Source organism: Aquarana catesbeiana, linkage group LG13, assembly GCF_042186555.1.
Source record: "Aquarana catesbeiana isolate 2022-GZ linkage group LG13, ASM4218655v1, whole genome shotgun sequence".
In the NCBI taxonomy this organism is placed as follows: domain Eukaryota; kingdom Metazoa; phylum Chordata; class Amphibia; order Anura; family Ranidae; genus Aquarana; species Aquarana catesbeiana.
The window spans coordinates 31,211,540-31,233,855 of NC_133336.1; the positions used below are offsets into that span (position 1 = coordinate 31,211,540).

The 22,316-nt window shown below is 47.5% G+C and overlaps 1 protein-coding gene across 2 annotated transcripts in view; it reads left to right on the forward strand.

The window, feature by feature from the left end:
* TTLL5 (tubulin tyrosine ligase like 5) overlaps positions 1-22,316 on the forward strand; it is a 41,536-nt gene that overhangs the window by 16,294 nt on the left and 2,926 nt on the right. The window contains exons 7-28 of one of the 2 annotated variants that reach the window (XM_073608887.1): positions 287-356; positions 1,895-1,979; positions 7,210-7,311; positions 8,834-8,925; positions 9,005-9,112; positions 9,201-9,282; positions 10,364-10,425; positions 10,515-10,594; positions 10,675-10,782; positions 11,258-11,349; positions 11,492-11,554; positions 11,998-12,116; positions 14,228-14,417; positions 14,493-14,601; positions 14,672-14,818; positions 15,226-15,317; positions 15,792-15,898; positions 16,139-16,228; positions 16,345-16,647; positions 16,982-17,148; positions 19,283-19,407; positions 21,371-21,488. In XM_073608887.1, coding sequence (XP_073464988.1) covers positions 287-356; positions 1,895-1,979; positions 7,210-7,311; positions 8,834-8,925; positions 9,005-9,112; positions 9,201-9,282; positions 10,364-10,425; positions 10,515-10,594; positions 10,675-10,782; positions 11,258-11,349; positions 11,492-11,554; positions 11,998-12,116; positions 14,228-14,417; positions 14,493-14,601; positions 14,672-14,818; positions 15,226-15,317; positions 15,792-15,898; positions 16,139-16,228; positions 16,345-16,647; positions 16,982-17,148; positions 19,283-19,407; positions 21,371-21,488 — 2,511 coding nt within the window. The remainder of the gene's footprint in view (positions 1-286; positions 357-1,894; positions 1,980-7,209; positions 7,312-8,833; positions 8,926-9,004; positions 9,113-9,200; positions 9,283-10,363; positions 10,426-10,514; positions 10,595-10,674; positions 10,783-11,257; positions 11,350-11,491; positions 11,555-11,997; positions 12,117-14,227; positions 14,418-14,492; positions 14,602-14,671; positions 14,819-15,225; positions 15,318-15,791; positions 15,899-16,138; positions 16,229-16,344; positions 16,648-16,981; positions 17,149-19,282; positions 19,408-21,370; positions 21,489-22,316) is intronic. The other variant, XM_073608888.1, reaches the window with a different exon arrangement.

Genomic DNA, 22,316 nt, shown 5'->3' on the forward strand with positions numbered 1-22,316 from the left:
TGATCTTTACTCAGCTGTATGCATTGTTCCATAGACAACAATACATCAAATTTTTATATCAGTGAAAAATGTGGCATTTTTTACTCCCGTGTGCAAGAGGCCATAGAGAGGGCAAATCTCCTTAACAGGTACACAGACCTCAATAAAAACTGACAGGGGTTCTAATCCCTCTCCACTCTATCCAAAACTAAAAAAAGTTTAGCCTTAAGATATATGTTAACAGGTTCTGCAGTATGCGTCTCTTTCCTGTTTTGCACTGACGCCCAACTTTCTGTCTCCCTTCCAGCCCTCACAGATAAGCCTGGAAGACAATATTCTGGTGTCTCGTTACGTCAGTAACCCTCTACTCATAGATGGTGAGTGTCAGAAGCCCTCATATTTTGGTAGAGGGTTTGTATGTGGAGGAGGATGCAGGTGGCGAAGAGGTTTTGTGGGGGTGAAATTATGTTCTGGTGGGTGGTGAGGAGGTGAGCGGTGGTGTAGAGGTGAGTAGGGTTCTTATGATCCTCTGAGTGGATGATGAGGTGGTGAGTGATGGGGTCATCCAATTCTCAGGTTGGTGGTATATAGGTAAGGGGTGAGCTGGGGGTCATGTGATCCTCTGGTGGGTGGTGAAAAGGTGAGTGGGTGGTGTAGAGGTGAGTAGGGTTCTTATGATCCTCTGAGTGGATGATGAGGTGGTGAGTGATGGGGGTCATCCAATCCTCAGGTGGGTGGTATATAGGTGATTGGTGAGCTGGGGTCATATGATCCTCTGGCGGGTGGTGAGAAGGTGAGTGGGTGGTGTAGAGGTGAGTAGGGTTCTTATGATCCTCTGAGCTGGTGATGAGGAGGTGAGCAGGAAGGAGGGTGTAATAGGTCCTTGGGTGGGTGGTATATAGGTGAGCAGGGATCATATGATCCTCTAGTGGATGATGAGGTGAGCGGGGGGCATCATCTGATCCTCAGGTGGGTGGTATATTAGGTGAGGTGGTAAACTGGGGTCATATGATTATCCGGGTGGTGAGAAAGTGAGCAGGCGGTGTAGAGGTAGGGTCCCTATAATCCTTTTGGTGGTTGTTGAGGATACAATCCTGGAGGATATGGTGGTGATTATACGATCCTTGGGTGGGTGGTATATAAGTGAGGGGTGAGCTGGGGTAATATGATCAGAGTTGGGGTCATATGATCCTCTGGGGGGGGGGTGAGGAGGTTAGCAGATGATGAGAATACAATCCTTGGGTGGGTGGTATATAGGTGAGATGTGAGCTGGGGTCATATGATCAGAGCTGGGGTCATATGATCATCACCATATCCTGATCATACGATCCTTGGGTGGGTGGTATATAGGTGAGGGGTGAGCAGGGGTGATTTGATCCTCTAGGGGGTGGTGAGGAGGTGAGCAGGGGGGCCTCATCCGATCCTCAGGTGGGTGGTATATACTGTATATGAGGCATGACCTGGGGTCATAAGATCCTCTGGGTGGTGGGAAGGTGAGTGGGTAGTGTAGAGGTGAGTAGGGTTCTTTTAATCCTCTGAGCAGGTGATGAGGATACGATGCTTGGGTGGGTGGTATATAGGTGAGGGGTGAGCAGGGGTCATATGATTCTCTAGGGGGTGATGAGGAGATGAGCTGGGGGGCCTCATCCAATCCTCAGGTGGGTGGTATATACTGTATGTGAGGTATGAGCTGGAGTCATAAGATCCTCTGGGTGGTGGGAAGGTGAGCGGGTAGTGTAGAAGTGAGTAGGGTTCTTATAATCCTCTGAGCAGGTGATGAGGAAACGATCCTTGGGTGGGTGGTATATAGGTGATATCTGAGCTGGGGTCATATGATCAGAGCTCTAGTAGGTAAGCAGGTAGTGAGGAGGGGAGTAGCCGGCTGTCCCAACTCACTGTGTTTTCCCCCCTCTAGGGTTTAAGTTTGATGTCCGCCTCTATGTGCTGATCACCTCGTACGATCCTCTAATCATTTATCTGTATGAAGAAGGGCTTACTAGGTAAGTATGGCAAGTTTCACACAAGCTCCAGCTTGTATCAGAGCAGTGTGAACAGCAAGCTTTGAAAAGGCATTTGCAGAGCTTTCAGCAAGCTTTGTTGAAGTTTTTAAAGTACCATTCAGCTCTAGTTAGTAAATGCTAAACACAGATCCTACTGGGATTGCTGATGACCACTTTCAACAAGCTACTAGCAGGCTTCACAACTTCTTGAAAGCCTGCTGAAGCCTGCTAGCAGCTTTCTTAAAGTGGGATTCAGCACTCCCATTAGGATCTGTGTTTTACATATACAAACTGGAGTTAAATGGTACTTTAAAAGCTTCAACAAAGCCTGCTGAAAGCTCTGCAAATGCTTCGCCAAAGCTTGCTGTTCACACCACTCTTACATAAGCTGAAGCCCCACACACAGCAAAGTGCCTGCTTTTTATTTCTGTAGTTTTCACCCCTTGCCTTCTTTATTTATTATCCATTGAGGGACACAACAATATTTATTTTCTTTTTTTTTTTTAAATCCAACATTTCCACCATTTTAAATACAGGCAAATACATGGTGTATCAGTAGACTCAGCAATTGGCATTGTAAATAACAATAAGTGCATGATTATGGATACAGTATATTGGGAGAGATTTACTAAAAATGGTGCACACAGAATCTGGTGCAGCTGCGCATAGAAACCAATTGGCTTCTAACTTCAGCTTGTTCAAGTAAGCTTTGACAAAAAAAACTAGAAGCCGATTGGTTAATATGCACAGTTACACCAGGTTCTGTGTTCACTAATTTTAGTAAATTTCCCCCCCACTGAGTGAAGTTGTGACCGGCTTGGGACTGTTCTAAATGGGTACTACTACTCAAAGGCCCCAAGCAACCTTTGTACTGACCAAACATTAACATAACTATGTGAAAAAGAGAGGAAGCAAACACTCCTATTTTATATAAAATTGGGGAAGGTCCTAAAGGTGGGATAGGGATAAATTTACAAGGGACATAGGAATTCTATTACAGCCGGGTTATGCTGCCGCCTATCGGTGGTTGGGACACTGGCAAACAAAAATACAGTAACCTGGCTCAGAATAGCCCCTTCACTACCAGCATGTCTCCGTTTTCTTTGTGATCTAGGAGGTGGGATGCCTTTTCTTCAACTGCAAAATGTGAATCTTTTTTTGCTAGCCTTCCAATCTTGAAGACTTTTTAATAACAATTTTCACCACAATACTGGTGTTGTTTGTAACTCGGTGACTTCTGTTATGATTCGTCTCTACAAAGCAGCTATCCGGATCGGCAGCTTCTCAGCACTAGCTTTGGAGGCCATATGTGGACCCCGCTGGACTGGACATGCAGGACTAGCTTGGAATGTAACCTTCAGGTGTTAGGCTCTCCATTATGGCCCTTGCCAGACCTGCGTTTACTGTGTTAGCTGCAAAACACTTTCCAAGTCCAGAGCCCCAGGTGTGTCCCTGTCTCTGAAGACTCACTTAAGCTGGCCATAGATGGATTGAAATCTATCCGGTTCAGCGGGAACTGACTAAATATTGATCCATTTATGGCCATTCCCATTCAAAAGGAGTCAGTTTAGTGATCCGCTCCTCTCAGTTGGGACAGTTGGACACTTTTATTCAATCAACAGATACAGCCAGTTGGCTGCAGCGCTGATCAGTAAATTCTCACAGCAGGGAGCAGGGGGAGTACCGCTGTGAGAATACAATGGCACAGAGGGGAGGACTCGAATGTGTGGATGGGGGAATCCATTTATTTTTTGTTTTTTTTTGATCAGCCATCTATCTGGCTGATATAAAATAAAATAAATCCTCTATGGTTTAAGTAAGTAAGGCCTGTCTGGCTTAAGCCCCAGGAGCTACCTCACTGCTGCACCTTTGGGGGGTCTTTTTAAATGTTCCACTATTGTCGGTTTACTGTAATAAAGGCAGAAGGAATGAGTACTGATATCAGTTCGGTGGAGTGCTCAACGTATTCCATGCTCTTTTTCTCTCAATTCAGCCCAGAGGAAGCACCATCTTGCTGCTGCTCCTGAAGCACCACGTGGGTCTCTGGGCTTTTTCCACTGCTTGCCTGAAACCATCATCTGTACCTGTTGCCTGGCCTCTCTTTGTACCTAGTTGCAATACTGCTGAGCAGATGCAATATGTCGCAGAGTCACAGAGTATGGTTCCACTGCCACAGGTTTCCTCCGTCCATGCTCCTGCCATAATGTAGGAGAGAGGTGATTCAGAGGAACCCCATCCTACTCCTTCTTCTACTGCAACCATTGCATGTGCTTATTCAAATTCCGGTTTTTCAATGAGACTGCAGAGCTTAAATGTGGGGCTGTTTTTCTGTTTATTCATTCAACTGGGTCCCTGGCCAGTGTACCTCGCCAGCATTTGGGTGCTCAGGTCATCCCTTGGAGGCATCAAGCCAGATTCCTGAGAATAAAAATCTTGTTCAGTTGTTCCTCATCAGTGTCCTAAGAGGAATGTTCCCAATCAGCCAAGTCCTGTTTGAGTTCCCCACACTCTCGTTCCTCCCTTGGCAGGAACTTCTCTTCATAATTGTATCCCTCTTGAACTTGCACCCCTACTTAAAGGGGAGTTTTCTATCTTCGGGTACTGTTTATCATATTATTTACCACCCATGAGTCCCATCCCTTTCCCAATGAATCTCCTGATCTACAAGGTTGACAAGAATCCTCTTGAGCTGGTTCTTTTGTTCCATAAAGTTTTGTCCATTTAGCATCCCCCAGAAGTATCCATTCCAAGCACTGGATTTTACCTCCTAGTGGCTTCTCTTGGCAACTCCTTTGCAGAACACTAAGGAGACCCTCCCAAAGTGTTTTTTTTTCTGGACTCCCGCTGTCTGGGCCCTTAGGCTGGTCTTTACCCCTGCAGACCTTGCGTGGGTCTGAGGCTTCATAACTTTATCAACAGGCAAGGTGGTTCAACTTAGGCCCCCACTGAGGCGGTACCTTTTAGGTGGGCCCTTTCCCTCTTTCTTACTTGTAATAGAAATTACCCCTTCCTCTCTCTTTTGGGCTTGTGGGGTGTCTGGGAAACGCCCTTCTATGGCCATGGTCTCTCTTGTGGACTCTGTCACCTTCAGCCTCTCCTTTGGCATCTGGGTATCTGAGCTCAAGGAGAGACATCTACAACAGTGGTTGCTAACCAGTGGTCCGTAAACCACTGATGGTCCTGTGGCGGATGTATAACCATTGTTGTTTCTTAAAGTGGTTGTTAACCCTGTACTACCACTTTTACCTACAGGTAAGCCTATAATAAGGCTTACCTGTAGGTACTGTGAATATCTCCTAAACTTGCACCGTTTAGGAGATATTCACTGTATCCGCATGTGCCGACGTCATCGGCACATGTGCATTGAAGAAATGGCTCGCTCGTGCTATTTCTTCAGGAGCTGTGCCATGACCGGGAGCGACGTCATCGCAGCTCCGGCCAATCGAAGCCTGTGAACCCAGAAATAACTCTGGGAGACATGTTGCCGGTCACAGCGATGTAGGGGACTGCTGCAACAGCTTCGATCTAAGGTACGTTTTTTATAATGAGCTACTATGTGATGCATACTAGCTCATTATGCCTTTGTCTTGCAGTTTTTTTTTTTCTGAGTTTACAAGCACTTTAATGCACCCCAACAGTCAATACTGTCAGTGCACATTGATACCTGATGACTCCTCTGTAGTTCCGGCTCCTGTGAACTCAGAGGGAGGAGCCGGGAGTAGTGCAGAGAGCAGGAGGTGAAGAAGAAGGGGACTTCCAATGGCAGCGCTGATCAGACTGTGGGAGGGAGCACAGAGCTCGAGCATATTGCTGGATAAGGAGGTGAGATCCAATAATGAGTCTGTATAAGGCAGCAGTGTGATGCAGAGTGGGGCAGGGGGAGGGGTGGCAGAGAGCCGGAGTATTGTGTTTATGAGGCCTGGTACATGCTGTACTTTTGTTTTTCATTCAACACAGCGGGCTAAACTAAAAAGTACTGAAGAGCTCGGGAGGAGATCCTGTAAAAACAACACGATCTTACTACAGCGATCTTCCCTGCTGAGCTATTGTGCTATTGTGTTCTGACAGGGGAACCGCCTCTTGCCAGAACACACCGGTCAGTATTCTCAGCCACTGGATGAGAGTGTTGATCGGATGCCAGTCAGCAGGCTTTTTTCGGTCATGCACCATCGTCAGAAGCCGGAAGTTGGGCCAGCTTCTGTCTCACCGGCTGCAACACATGAGCTGAAGGTCAGCTGGTTTCTATTGAACCGGGCCGATACCACGTGATATTCGGCCCATGTGTACAGCCCTGAAGGCAGCAGTGTGATCCAGGAGGAGGGGGGCAGAGAGCCGGAGCATTGTGTGTATAAGACATGTAAAATTCATGTTAGTGATCCGTGGGATTCAAAATTGTGAGTTTAGTGGTCCATTCGGTGCGAAAGGTTGGCGACCACTGATATAGATGATCCTTTGATTAAAAAACGAAGTCCCAGACAGAACTTTCGTCTGGTTCACCAGCACAGACTATTCCTGCTTAATTGGGGGCTCCTTCTGGAACCGGTGTATTGACCAGGCCTTTGTTGGATGTCCTCGTCAACATTGGGTTGATCTTCTGTCCTCCCCTTGATCATGGCAGTTCCTCCGCTTTACAGAGGACTTCTCCCTATTTATCCTTGATTTGGGAGTTGGCTCCTTCAGACAACTCTGGCATGCAGATACTGCTCTAAATGTAATTGGTGCTGTCATTGGCTGTTGCCCACCCCTCAGTTGGACTGCGTTTATGATGTCCGGACTGTAAAAAAAGATTAGTTTCCAACTCTTAGTTACATAGCTACATAGTACATATTAGGTGAAGTCAAAAAAAGACACAAGTCCATCAAGTCCAACCCATGTGTGTGATTATATGTCAGTATTACATTGTATACCCCTGTATGTTGTGGCCGTTCAGGTGCTTATCTAATAGTTTCTTGAAACTATCAATGCCCCGCGCTGACACCACCGCCTGTGGAAGGGAATTAGTGTTTTCTTGGGACCCATATATTGCTATCTCGCAAAACAGAGGCATGCTGGGTAGAGAAGGGGTTATACGGGACAGGCTAAACAGTGTAGACAGCAGTATAACCTGTTTCTGAATTCTTTCCTCCCTCAATAAACTTCAAGAGAAAGTTTTTGCCCTAAGTACAAGAATCCTGTTTTTGATAGCTTGACAGTGAACTCCCCCCCCCCCCTTTTTTTTTTTTTTACGCAGGTTTGCCACAGTTCGCTATGACCGAACAGCCAAACACATCAAAAACCAGTTCATGCACCTTACCAACTACAGTGTAAATAAGAAGAGCGGTGACTATGTCAGGTACCTGAGGCTCCAGAAATATACATGCATTATACAGTGTATATGTGTTGGTATGTACATGTGTGTGTATATACAGATTTTGGGGTTGATTTACTAAATGCAAATAGACTGTGCACTTTGCAGAGGACAACTGCAGTTGCTCCAGAAATTAACCACTTGCCGACCGCCGCACGCCAATGTAAGTCCAAACTGTGGCGGCTATCATTATGGCAGCAGCTAGCTGCCATAACCCCGGTATCCCCGTTTTCGTGCGGCGGTCGGCTTTCAGATAAAAGTGGTCTCTGTGGCGGATTCGTACCCCTCCCGCCGCAATCTGGTGCCCTCCACCGCTTACCGGAGCCGCCGGTAGCGGCAGAGGCGATCGCATCTGTCTCCCTTCTGTGCCTGGAGACGAGTGAGGCTAAGATGGTGCCCACTCGTCTCCATGACACTGTTGGGCGGAAGCGACGTCAGAACGTCATTTCCACCCATACGTCTTAAAGGCACATTTTTTAATGTCATTTTTTTAAATGACTTTTTTTTTTGCATTCTAGTGTAAATATGAGATCTGAGGTCTTTTTGACCCCCAGATCTCATATTTAAGAGGTCCTGACATGCTTTTTTCTATTACAAGAGATGTTTACATTCCTTGTAATAGGAATAAAAGTGACACAATTTTTTTTTTTAAACTGTGTAAAAATAAATAAAATCATGTAAAATAAATAATAAAAATAATAAATTTTTTTTTTTAAAACCCCCCTGTCCCGACGAGCTCGCGCGCAGAAGCGAACGCATACTTGAGTAGCGCCCGCATATGAAAACGGTGGTCAAACCACACATATGAGGTATCGCCGCGACCGGTAGAGCGAGAGCAATAATTCTAGCCCTAGACCTTCTCTGTAACGCAAAACATGCAACCTGTAGAATTTTTTTAAATGTCGCCTATGGAGATTTGTGAGGGTAAAAGTTTGATGCCATTCTATGAGCAGGCGAAATTTTGAAGCGTGACATGTTGGGTATCAATTTACTTGACGTAACATCATATTTCACATTATAAAAAAAAATTGGGCTAACTTTACTGTTGTCTTATTTTTTTTATTCAAAAAAGTGAATTTTTTCCAAAAAAAGTGCGCTTATAAGAAAAAAGTATTGCATTGACTGCCATTTTATTCTCTAGGGTGTTAGAAAAAAAAACAATATATAATGTTTGGGGGTTCTAAGTAATTTTCTAGCAAAACCTGTTTTAAATATGTAAACGCCTAAAATCCAAAACGAGGCTGGTCCTTAAGTGGTTAATAAATGAGGTAAAGCTTCACTTTGCAAAGAATACCCGATCATGTGCAAGAAAAAGAATAAAACAGCATTTTTGCTTGCACATGATTGGATGATGGAAGTCCCCTGAGCTTCTGCTCATTTACTAAGCTCTGGAGCAACTGCTCTTGTAGAGTGCACAGTCTTTTTGCTTTTAGTAAATCAACCCCTATGTGTTATATTATATTCTCCTCCTCTATTGTTTCTTTACTCTCATCCTGTCCTTTCTTAGCTGCGATGACCCAGAAGTGGAGGATTATGGGAATAAATGGAGTATGAGCGCAATGCTTCGATACCTAAAACAGGAAGGGAAGGACACTGCAGGTACCACGACAGTCCCCAAACCTCCCCTGACCCTCATATGACACCAATCTGGTTCTAATGCTGGATATTCTTGTTTCAGGCCTCATGTCTCAGGTGGAGGATTTGATCATTAAAACAATTATCTCTGGGGAACTTCTGATTGCTGCTGCTTGTAAATCCCTCCTTGCCAACAGAGGAAACTGCTTTGGTGAGTGTATGCCCTCCCTTTGAGAGAAATGGTGGTGCTGCCCTCCTGCGTTGGGCTGTAATACTGATTCTGTGTAGTTTTACTGCAGAGCTCTATGGCTTTGATGTGCTGATTGACAGCAATATGAAGCCCTGGCTTTTGGAAGTTAATCTATCTCCGTCACTGGCCTGGTGAGTATGAATACTAGTGATGTCACAGTGCCTCTGGCTGGTGAGTGTGAACCTATCTGTGTAACATCATCATGGTGATTGCACAGTGCCCCCTGATGGTGACTGTAAAGCCCCCATACACATGGGCCGAATGCCCGTTTCAATAAAAAACGGCCGACGTTCTGTCCGTGTGTATGGCAGCCTGTCCAACTGAAGCCGGAGGTTTTTGACAGCTTCTGTTGGGTTGAGCATGCTGCAAAACCAGCAGCCGTTAAGCACTCTCAGCCAATGGCAGAGATCGCTGATCAAAGTGTTCTGGCAGGGGGGGCGTCTCCCTGTCAGAACACAACAGTTCAGCTAGGGGGGTTTGCTGTACTAACATTGGATCATTAGTACACCAGCTTCGACCAAGGCTGACAGTTTAAAAAAAAAAAGAAAAACTAATAGTGTGTACCAGGCGTAAGCTTCTAGGGTTAATTTACTAAAACCAGAGAGTGGAAAATCTGGTGCAGCTCTGCATAGAAACCAATCAGCTTCAAGGTCTTTTGAACAAGCAAAAGTTAGGAGCTGATTGGCTACCATGCACAGCTGCACCAGATTTTGCACTCTACAGTTTTAGTAAATCAACCCCTCAATCCCAGTGATTGCACAGTGCCCCCTGGTGGTCAGTGTCAGTCTCTGTATAACATCATCTTTGTGATTGTACAGTGCCCCGTATTGGTCAGTGTAAGTCTCCATGTAATGTTACCCTGGTGATTGCATAGTGCCCCCTGCTGGTCAGTGTCTCACTGTATAACATCATCTTTGTGATTGCACAGTGCCCCTTATTGGTTAGTGTGAGTCTCCATGTATTGTTACCTTGGTGATTGCACAGTGCCCCCTGCTGGTCAGTGTCTCTCTGTATAACATTATCTTTGTGATTGCACAGTGCCCTGTATTGGTCAGCGTGAATATCTATGTAATGTTACCCTGGTGATTGCACAGTGCCCCAAGCTGACCAGTGTGCGCCTCTCTATATTGTTACTCTTGTGATTGCACAGTGCCCCAAGTGTGTATCTCTCTATAGCACTGATTAGTAGTAATTTCCTTGCTGTACCTGCAGTGATGCTCCTCTGGATTTAAAAGTGAAGGCTTCCATGATCTCAGACATGTTGACGCTGGTTGGTGAGTATAATATAGCGGCTTTATTGTCCATGATGGGGGGGGGGGGGTTGTTCTTGTCGGTGTGATGAATAACAGTGCTGATTGTGCAGGACTGGAGTGTCAGGACCCCCTGCAGAGGCCGGGCCGTGGAGGAGTCATGCTGCATGACAAGCGAGTTCCTAAAGCAAAGGTAAGAGCCGTGGGAGAAAAATAATCAAAACGGTGCCCCGTCAACATACTTTATATAAAGGTAAATGATTACCTTCACAGACACAGCGCCCCCTATCTGCCAGTGACATTGAAATGGGCCTGCAAGCTGGGAGCAGAGACAAGAGCGGAAATCGCACAAGCTGCACCCTGGGGCTTTCTACTGAAGAGGTCAGCTTTCCTGTGATGGACACCTGTCTGTCTGTTTAATTCTGTCCTTGCAATTTGTGTACAATATTACACTTAACATAGAATGAGAGAAGTGGTACTGTGCAGAGTCCATATGTACAGAATAAGAACAAATACTGAGAATTACACCCAGCATACAGGACAAGAGAATTGGTACTGTGCAGAGTTAATGCATACAGTATAGGAACAGATACTGAGAATCACACTCGGCATACAGGACAAGAGAAGTGATACTGTGCAGAGTCCATACGTACAGAATAAGAGGAGATACTGGGAATTACACCCAGCATACAGGACAAGAGAAGTAGTACTGTGCAGAGTCCATACATACAGAATAAGAAGAAATACTGAGAATTGCACCCAACATACGGGACAAAAAAGTGGTACTGTGCAGAGTCCATACATGCAGTATAAGAACAGATATCGAGAATTACAAATAACTGCTTTGTGTTTCCAGGTAAAAATACTGCACAGAGTCCAGGAAGAAGAATCGAGGAGGGGGAGTTATGTTCGTATTTTCCCCAGACATGACACATGGTCACTTTATGGGTGAGTGTTAGTATAATACGTTTATTTATCTATCATCCTGGCATGATAGGTAAATAAACGTATTATATTAATACTAATACTAGTAATAATACTAATACTAATAATATGATAATAATCATATTATTTTTTCCTATTGATACAGCTCATTCCTGGAACATAAAACATCAATGAACTACATGCTCGCCACTCACCTTTTCCCGGACAGGTAAGTATGAGCCTGGCTCTCCCTGTCCATTCCTTAGACATGCACAGTGTAACTGTCTCCTATCCACCTCATAGACATGCACAGTGTAACTGTCTCCTATCCACCTCATAGACATGCACAGTGTAACTGTCTCCTATCCACCTCATAGACATGCACAGTGTAAGTGTCCCCTATCCACCTCATAGACATGCACAGTGTAACTGTCTCCTATCCACCTCATAGACATGCACAGTGTAACTGTCCCCTATCCACCTCATAGACATGCACAGTGTGACTGTCCCCTATCCACCTCATAGACATGCACAGTGTGACTGTCTCCTATCCACCTCATAGACATGCACAGTGTAACTGTCTCCTATCCACCTCATAGACATGCACAGTGTAACTGTCCCCTATTCACCTCATAGACATGCACAGTGTGACTGTCTCCCTCTCTCCTACAGGATGGGCATTAATCACAAGTGTGACACCAGACCCAAGCTGCATGCTGCCTTGTATGAGCGCAAATTGCTGTCACTACAGATGCGTAAGGCCAGGAAACATGGTTCGGTTCGCCGGGCCGGTAAGTAGAGCCACAGCTGGGCTGCCCTGTACATAAGTGACCAATAAACCTTCCTACTTGCAAATAGGATTTTAGGAGTTTTACTTTTCTGTGGGACCCTGAGCAATTGGGTTCACAGAAAGACAAAGTATCTGGTGTACCTCTCCTGCAGTTCTTATTGATATTAGGCATCACAGTCTCCTCCTCTATAATTCTTATTGATATTGGTTGTGAAAAATCTCCCTCCCCACATTTCTTATTGAGACTTGGTATCACAGGCTCCTCACCTGAAGTTCTTATTAACCACTTAAGGACTTGAAGATTTTCCCCCTTTAATGACCAGGCCATTTTGTGCTATTTAACTGGCAATTGCGCGGTCGTGCGACTTTGTACCCAAAAAAAATTGACGTCCTTTTTTTCCCCACAAATAGAGCTTTCTTTTGGTGGTATTTGATCAACTCTGCGTGTTTTATTATTTGTGCTATAAACAAAAAAAGACCGACAATTTTGAAAAAAAAAATATATTTTTTACTTTTTTTGCTATAATAAATATCCCAAATTTGAAAAAAAAAATTTCTTCATGAGTTTAGGCCGATATGTATTCTTCTACATATTTTTGGATAAAAGAAATTGCAATAAGCGTATATTGATTGGTTTGTGCAAAAGTTATAGCGTCTACAAAATAGGGGATAGATTTATGGAATTTTTATAATTTTTTTTTACCAGTAATGGCAATGATCTGCGATTTTTAGCTGGACTGTGACGTTGCGGCGGACAGATCGGACACTTTTGACACTTTTTTGGGACCACTGACATTTATACAGCGGTCAGTGCTATAAAAATGCACTGATTACTGTATAAATTACACTGGCAGGGAAGGGGTTAACACCAGTGGTGATCAAGGGGTTAAATGTGTTCCCTGGGAGGTGTTTCTAACTGTGGGGGGAGTGTACTGACTGGAGGAGGAGAGAGATCGCTGTTCCTGATCACTAGAGACGATCTCTCTACTCCCCTGGCAGAATGGGGATCTGTTTGTTTACATCAACAGATCCCTATTCTGGCTCTCTGCGGAGCGATCGCGGGTGGCCGGCAGACACCGCGGCCTCCGGCCACGTGCATCAGCTCCCCCGCCGTGCAGCGGGCGCAGGCAGGCTCCTGCTATATCTCTTAAAAGAGTATAACGGCAGTATAACGATGGCGGCTTGTTGGCGAGTGGTTAAGGTTGAGTATTGCAGGCTCCTCCCCTGCAGTATTTATTGTTATTGGGTACCACATGCTTATCCTCTGCAGTTTTTTTTGAGATTGGGTATCACAGGCTCAGCCACTGCAGTTCTTATTGAGACTGAGTATGACAGGCTCCTCCCCTGCAGTACTTATTGTTATTAGGTATCACAATATCATACCTCTGCAGATCTTGTTGAGATTGAGTATGACAGGCTTCTCTCCTGCAGTTCTTATTGAGACTGAGTATCACAGGCTCCTCCCCTGCAGTACTTCTTGTTATTAGGTATCACAAGCTCATACCTCTGCAGTTCTTGTTGACATTGAGTTTGACAGGCTTCTCTCCTGCAGTTTTTAATAAGGTTGAGTATTGCAGGCTCCTCCCCTGCAGTTCTTATGCAGGTTGGGTATTGCAGGCTCCTCCCCTGCAGTTCTTATGCAGGTTGGGTATTGCAGGCTCCTCCCCAGCAGTTCTTATGAAGGTTGGGTATTGCAGGCTCCTCCCCTGCAGTTCTTATGAAGGTTGGGTATTCCAGGCTCCTCCCCTGCAGCACTTATTGTTATTAGGTATCACAAGCTCATCCTCTGTTCGGATTGAGATTGGGTATCACAGGCTCCCCCACTGCATTCCTTTTTTAGATTGGCTATCACAGGCTCCTTTCCCAAAGTTCTTATTAAGATTGGGTATCACAGGCTTCTGATATCATAGGCTCATCTTTTTGCGCCTCCTATAATATTTTTGTGCTGCTAGTTCCTCCCCCACATCTGTAACACAAATGGCATATCATGGGCTTATCCTCCTACACCTTGTAGTGATTAAATATTGCATGCTCCTCCCCCTAAATTACTTGGAGTAACTGTTTGTTACAGCGTTCTCCTGTATACTGATCTATTGCTTATATCTATAACAGGGCTGTCTCACCCCCCAGAGGGCTCCACAACTGAGCAGGAAGAGGAGGATGAAGCTGAGGAAGAAGAGGTGGATGAGATGCCGGATCCTCCATCCCTGGAGCAGCAGACAGTGCCTCCTCCCCCTTCCCCTCCCCCACCCCCTCCTCGGGTTAGCATCCTGGAGATCCTACAGAGAGGGGAAAACCTGAGGTATGTCTGCTGAAAACCTGGCGGATTACGGATGGTACTCTGTCTTCCCACACTTATGATGATCTGTGTTTGCAGCAAGGTTCAGGCTCGTTGGGCCTTCTCCACTTACCTGCAGCGGGTGCAGAGCCGCCTCCAGAGACAGCAGGACTCAGAAAAGCCTCTACCCAAAGAGGAGGAGCAGATGGTGAGTGGCTGGTGTCGGTAAAGTATAAAACATTTCTGTGGCATTGCCTGACTCATGTTGCATATTGCAGGAGCTGGTGTTGAGGTTTCTGCAGCGCGCAGCCAGTAACTTGCAGAGATCTGTCAGTGTGACGCTCCCAGGCCGTTCTGTACCGCTCCAGGAGAGGCGTCAACTGCTGGCTAATCAGCTGGGTGACTTCATTACCCTGTACAACCAGGTGACCATGTGTTCAAAACCCTGAATCCTCTATTGTATCCCACTCTGTGTACCTAAAATACTCCACTGAATTCCACCGTTTGTACCCGCAACACACTCCTGTATCTTATCCTGTGTACCCAGAATCCTGTTCTTCCTGTCCTTAGCACCTGAAGCTTTATGTTCTGAGAATTCTTTCCGGTATACTATAATCATTATATAGAATTCTTGTTCCTTTTTATCCGGAATGCTTTTATTTGTACTGTATTAGGTACTGTTACTGTGCAAAGGCTTCTCCTAATTTTGTTCCATGTTCTACAATGTATAGTGTACTCTACATTGAATACCCAGCATTCCCTATGTAGCCAGTCTTGTACTCCTTGCCATGCTCTGTATCTCTTGTGTCACTCATGTTGTGGCTTCTTATAGGAGACACGTGAGATGAGCTCCCCAGACTCCTCAGATGGTGCAGGTAAAGGTGTGGATCCTGAGGATTTTCAGGCCTTCATATCTGAAGCTAGGTAATAATAATTGGCTTACTGTGGCCTCTGTGAGCTCAGCTGAGTTATTCTGCATACTGTTTGGGTTTCTACCATGTCACCCACAATGGTCTTTGAGATTGTGTCGTGTCAACCTGCATGCTCTCTAAGGTTGTGCCATGTCATCCTGCATGTTCTCTGAGGTTGTGCCATGTCATCCTGCATGTTCTCTGAGGTTGTGTCATGTCATCCTGCATGTTCTCTGAGGTTGTGCTGTGTTACCTTGCATGCTCTCTAAGGTTGTGCCGTGTCATCCTGAATGCTGCTTGAGATTGTGCCACTGCCATGTCACCCTGTATGCTCTCTGAGGTTGTGCCATGTCATCCTGCATGCTCTGTAAGGTTGTGATGTGTCAACTTGTATGCTCTCTGAGGTTGTGCCATGTCATCCTGCATGCTCTGTAAGGTTGTGATGTGTCAACTTGTATGCTCTCTGAGGCTGTGCCATGTCTTTCAGTGAGTGTGACCTAGAGGAGGTTCTTACCTTTTATACCCACAAGAACAAATCTGCAAGTGTCTTCCTGGGCGGGTCAGCCAGTGTGCCAAAAGGAGGGAGGCAGCCGGGTGAGTGATAGAGGAGTTCTCTCATGAAGGGACAGGGAGGCTTCTCATTGTTATGGTGCACAGATGACATTGGTTGCCCGAAGCTCTGATTGTCCCCTTTAGCCTATTGTCCTCTATGCTGATTGTCCCTTTTGCTAATTATCTCATCCACTTATTGTCTCTTCTACTGATTGTCCTATCCACTCATAGTCCCATCCACTACTTGTCCAGTTTTCTCTTCTAACATGTCTTCCTTTGCAGGCACTCTGGACGGTGTGATGGACAGAAGACCAGAAAATGGCAGTCTGAACCTCCAGCAGCAGGAAGGCAGTCAGTCTAGAAGTGTCCCAGGTGAGCTCTTACATTGTCATATTACCCCATACAACAAGATCATTTTCTCTTGGATGTCAGTCACACCCTGAACTGCTGGCCCCCTCTTCTAAAATCCCCTTTTGCCTCTCTCTCAGCAGGAGCCGGGCTCTCTGAGACTGCTGATATCTCTGCTGCCAGTCTTCCTGTGACCAGTGTCTTATCAGAGGGTAGTGCCACATCAGTGGTCAGGTCCCCATCACATCAACGTCAGTCTTGTCCTCCCTCCACAGGAAGCAGATTGTACACTTCCTCCAACTCTGCTCATTCTACCAGCATTGGCCCCGGGGTCCAGCCTGTACCCTGGTCCCAAACCTGTACCCTGGGAGCCTTCTCCTCCTTCCAGAGTGCTGCCCAAATCTACAGCCAGAGACTAAGCCGGCCAAGCTCATCCCGACCAGGTATGTACCTCACTAGTGTGCTGCAATCTTACTACATCCTAGTAGAGAAACGCATTGTCTCTGATGCCCATTACAACCAGTCAGATGCTTTATTTTCCAACTTGTTTTCCAAAAAGCATACCAGCTGAAATGTAATTGGTTGCTTCATAGATGCAGCTCAAAGTGCTGACTTTTTCATACAGCTCCCAGTTATAGCATTACATTATAGTGATTATATTATCAATGCACCATTGTAATGCAAGTATGTCAGCACCATCAGTTTTACACCACATACTCTTTTCTTTCCCTTTCCTGCATTCTCCTCACATGTCCCCTTTTATCTTCCTTGGTGTAGCCAGTGCCCAGACAAGTGCTCTACGGACACGCTGTAACTCTGCAGGATCGTTGAAAGGGCTGGAAGACCCCTATAATGTGGGTGCAGTGACCGCATCATTGCAGCGGCTGGCAGAGAAACAAGCATGCAGAAACAACCTCACTCAGCTAAGACAGTTTACCCAGCAGGTAACTAACATCTCTGACTGCACTGCTTATTAAGATGCGTGTGCCCTGGCTGTGCCAGATTCCAGTCCCAGTACTGCACCAACCTGCACACTGCACAGGAACACAGACCATCCCCTCCACCACCCTGCACCGCACAGGAACACACACCATCCCCTCCACCACCCTCCACCACCCTGCACCGCACAGGAACACACACCATCCCCTCCACCACCCTGCACCGCACAGGAACACACACCATCCCCTCCACCACCCTGCACCGCACAGGAACACACACCATCCCCTCCACCACCCTGCACCACCCTGCACCGCACAGGAACACACACCATCCCCTCCACCAGCCTGCACTCCACAGGAACACACACCATCCCTGCACCACCCTGCACCGCACAGGAACACACACCATCCCCTCCACCAGCCTGCACCGCACAGGAACACACACCATCCCCTCCACCACCCTGCACCGCACAGGAACACACACCGTCCCATCAACCACCCTGCACTCCACAGGAACACGTACCATCCCCTCCACCACCCTACACCGCACAGGAACACACACCATCCCCTCCACCACCCTGCACCGCACAGGAACACACACCATCCCCTCCACCAGCCTGCACCGCACAGGAACACACACCATCCCCTCCACCACCCTGCACTTCACAGGAACACATGCCATCCCCTCCACCACCAAGCACTTCACAGGAACACACACCATCTCCTCCACCACCCTGCACTCCACAGGAACACACACCATCCCTCCACCACCCTGCACACCACAGAAACACACACCATCCTTCCACCACCCTGCACCACACAGGAACACACACCATCCTTCCACCACCCTGCACCGCACAGGAACACACACCATCCCTCCACCACCCTGCACTTCACAGGAACACACACCATCCCTCCACCACCCTGCACTCCACAGAAACACACACCATCCCCTCCACCACCCTGCACCGCACAGGAACACACACCATCCCTCCACCACCCTGCACCTCACAGGAATACACACCATCCCCTCCACTACCCTGTACTCCACAGGAACACACACGATCCCTCCACCACCCTGCACGCCACAGGAACACACGCCATCCCCTCTACCACGCTGCACTCCACAGGAACACACATCATCCCCTCCACCACCCTGCACTCCACAGGAACAAATGCCGTTCCCTCCACCACCCTGCACTCCACAGGAACAAATGCCATTCCCTCCACCACCCTGCACTCCACAGGAACATACACCATTCCCTTCACCACCCTGCACAGCACAGGAACACACGCCATCCCTCCACCACCCTGCACTGCACAGGTACACACACCATCCCCTCCACCACCCTGCACTCCACAGAAACACACGCTTTTCCCTCCATCACCCTGCACTTCACAGGAACACACACCATCCCCCCACCACCCTGCACTCCACAGGAACAAATGCCATTCCCTCCACCACCCTGCACTGCACAGGTACACACACCATTCCCTCCACCACCCTGCACTTCACAGGAACACACACCCATCCCCTCCACCACCCTGCACTCCACAGGAACACACACCATCCCTCCACCACCCTGCACTCCACAGGAACACACACCATCCCTCCACCACCCTGCACTGCACAGGTACACACACCATTCCCTCCACCAGCCTGCACTCCACAGGAACACACGCCATCCCCTCCACCACGCTGCACTCCACAGGAGCACACGCCATCCCCTCCACCACCCTGCACTTCACAGGAACACACACCATCTCCTCAATCACCCTGCACTTCAAAGGAACATGCTCAGTCCCTGCACATCGTGGCACTCCACAGGAGCTCACACCAACAGCAGTGAGGTGGCTCCTCCAGTACATAGAGCCCACTTTCCACACCAGCATTAACCCCCTCAGTGCCAGTCTCTAATGTGTCTGTATCCATATTAACCTATTAGGGATCACTCTCAAGATTATGTACATATATTAACCCATAAGTCTGTTAGTACAAATAACTGATCACTAATCAGGACAAGACTTGCAGAGATCCTTCCTCAGTTCCAGCGATATCTCGACTACTCTATGGCTTCCCGCTATTACTCTGTTTATTTGCTCCACCTTACTTGTGTTAATATAAACTTCTCTCCCTCAGCTCACCAACCTGAACATTGCCAGCAGAGCCGTCACCGGAGGTGGGATTCGTCTAGGATCTGCACTCCGTCCCCTCTCGGGCACAGCAATCCACACAGCCGCTGAGCACTCCAACCCTGGAGCCAGGTAAGGACCATCTAAGCAATACCATTACAACACAACACCAACATTAGGACAACACTCTTAACAGGCTAAGAGATACAAAACACTCAAATCACGCCCTAAATCTGGAGACAAAATCACCCAGATCACACCCTAAAGCTGGCCATACACGGTGTAATTTTCCTTCCTGCAACCATGGGTGTTGATGGGGATATGTCTCCCGCAAAGCTATTGTGCTGTTCTGGTTGGGGGGTGCAGGGAGCCGTCCCTGCCGCCGGGAGAACACACAGTGATTATCGCTGGCGGCTATAGCTGCTGGCAACAATCGTATGAAACATCCAACATACTGGTTGTACCGAGGGGATGGATTGATCAATTTTGGTACAATCAGCCTGCCAACACGTGGTTAGAATCTTGGCTGGTACTGTTGGCTTATTTGCAGAGACCCAACACTCAGATCACACAATAATTCCAGCAATATGAGGCCCAGATAACATCCTAAAACAGATACACTGCGTCCTGATCACACCCTTATTCTAGGGACATAACACCCAGGTCACACCCTAATTACAGAAATACATCACCCAGATCACACCCTTAAATTCTTATCTAAGATGCATCAGCACTTCAGCTTTCAGATGACATCCTAACACTAATCTGGGAGATATGCACAAAGCACACAGAGCACTGGAGCACGAGGCTCACATGTCACCCTTTACACTGAGCACAGGAGCACACGGCTCACATGTCACACCCAGTACAATGAGCACAAGAGCACGACTCACATCTCACACTCAGTACACTGAGCACAGGAGCACGGCTCACATGTCACACCCAGTACACTGAGCACAGGAGCACGGCTCACATGTCACACCCAGTACACTGAGCACAGGAGCACGGCTCACATGTCACACCCAGTACACTGAGCACAGGAGCACGGCTCACATGTCACACCCAGTACACTGAGCACAGGAGCACGGCTCACATGTCACACCCAGTACACTGAGCACAGGAGCATGGCTCACATGTCACACCCAGTACACTGAGCACAGGAGCACAGCTCACAAGTCACACTCAGTACACTGGGCACAGGAGCATGGCTCACATGTCACACCCAGTACACTGGGCACAGGAGCACGGCTCACATGTCACACCCAGTACACTGGGCACAGGAGCACGGCTCACATGTCACACCCAGTACACTGGGCACAGGAGCACGGCTCACATCTCACACTCAGTGCACTGAGCACAGGAGCACGGCTCACATGTCACACCCAGTACACTGAGCACAGGAGCACAGCTCACATGTCACACTCAGTACACTGGGAATGGGCACAGCTCACAAGTCACACTCAGTACACTGGGCACAGGAGCATGGCTCACATGTCACACCCAGTACACTGGGCACAGGAGCACGGCTCACATGTCACACTCAGTACACTGAGCACAGGAGCACGGTTTGCATGTCACACCCAGTACACTGAGCACAGGAGCACGGCTCACATGTCACACTCAGTACACTGAGCACAGGAGCACGGCTCACATGTCACACTCAGTACACTGAGCACAGGAGCACGGTTCGCATGTCACACCCAGTACACTGGGCACAGGAGCACGGCTCACATGTCACACTCAGTACACTGAGCACAGGAGTACGGCTCACATGTCACACTCAGTACACTGAGCACAGGAGCACAGCTCACATGTCACACTCAGTACACTGGGCACAGGAGCACGGTTCGCATGTCACACCCAGTACAATGAGCACAGGAGCACGGCTCACATGTCACACTCAGTACACTGGGCACAGGAGCACGGTTCGCATGTCACACCCAGTACACTGAGCACAGGAGCACGGCTCAGGTGTCGCCCCCAGTACAATGAGCACAGGAGCACATGGCCCACATATCACACTCCGTACACTTGACACAGGAGCACATGGCTTACATGTCATGCTTCAGTTATCACACGGTTCTGTCTTTTTCAGGGATGGGACTCAAAGGGTGCAATTGGCATGGGACTCAGAGGTGGAGACCAACACCTACCCTCACCTACCTGGCACTAACCATCGGCCTCCATCAGGGCGGAGTCAGAGTGGGGACCAGGTAAGTTCACCCTCTAAGTATACACCACAGATTGGTGTCCTAAAGATGTACTTGAATAGCAGTGACCGACCGAGAGGATGACAGAAATTACAGCCGTCCAAAATACCTGGATTAATGGAGACGCCAGAAAATATGAATGAAGTCCGCTGAGTCTGATAAGCACCTCCAGCAGGTAGCAGGGACTGACGGATATATTCTATGTAATCGCACAGGAGTAAGGTAAACTCAGTGCTGAATCTTAAATTGGATCAGTCTATCTCTAGTAGACACCAACTGAGAATAGGAACATTCCCACATTTCCTCCCAGTCTTCTTCATCCAGCTCAGGGAGATCAGAGAGCCACTTCGTTTTAAGGGGCTCATGTCCAACGTGAATGGAGGGAAGTCACTCCTTGTATATAGTAGATAGGGGCTTTATCCTGGACTCGTCCCTAAGTAGATTTTCCAGGACCAAGGTATATAGAGCAACTGGCTGTTCATCAAATTGTGTTTGAAAGGCATGTCTGAGCTAGGCAGATCATAGGCTTGCTTTAAACTATCAAAGGCTTGCAACTGCTCCTCTAAGCAAATCTGGTCTAAGTATTTTATGGCCCTCAAAGCCCATATTTGTGGATCAGGAATGGACAGAAACTCCAACAACCCGGGGTTAAACCAAAGGGGAGTATGTGGAGAAACGTGTCCAGGAGAGACCAAGCTTTCAACAACGTTTTCATACATTAGTCAATGGGAGAGAGGAAACTGGACTGCGATACAATAGGCTTCTCAAAGCCTCATATGAGCCTAAACTGGAAGCCTCCAACACCACCACAGCATTAAAATCATCCGCAAG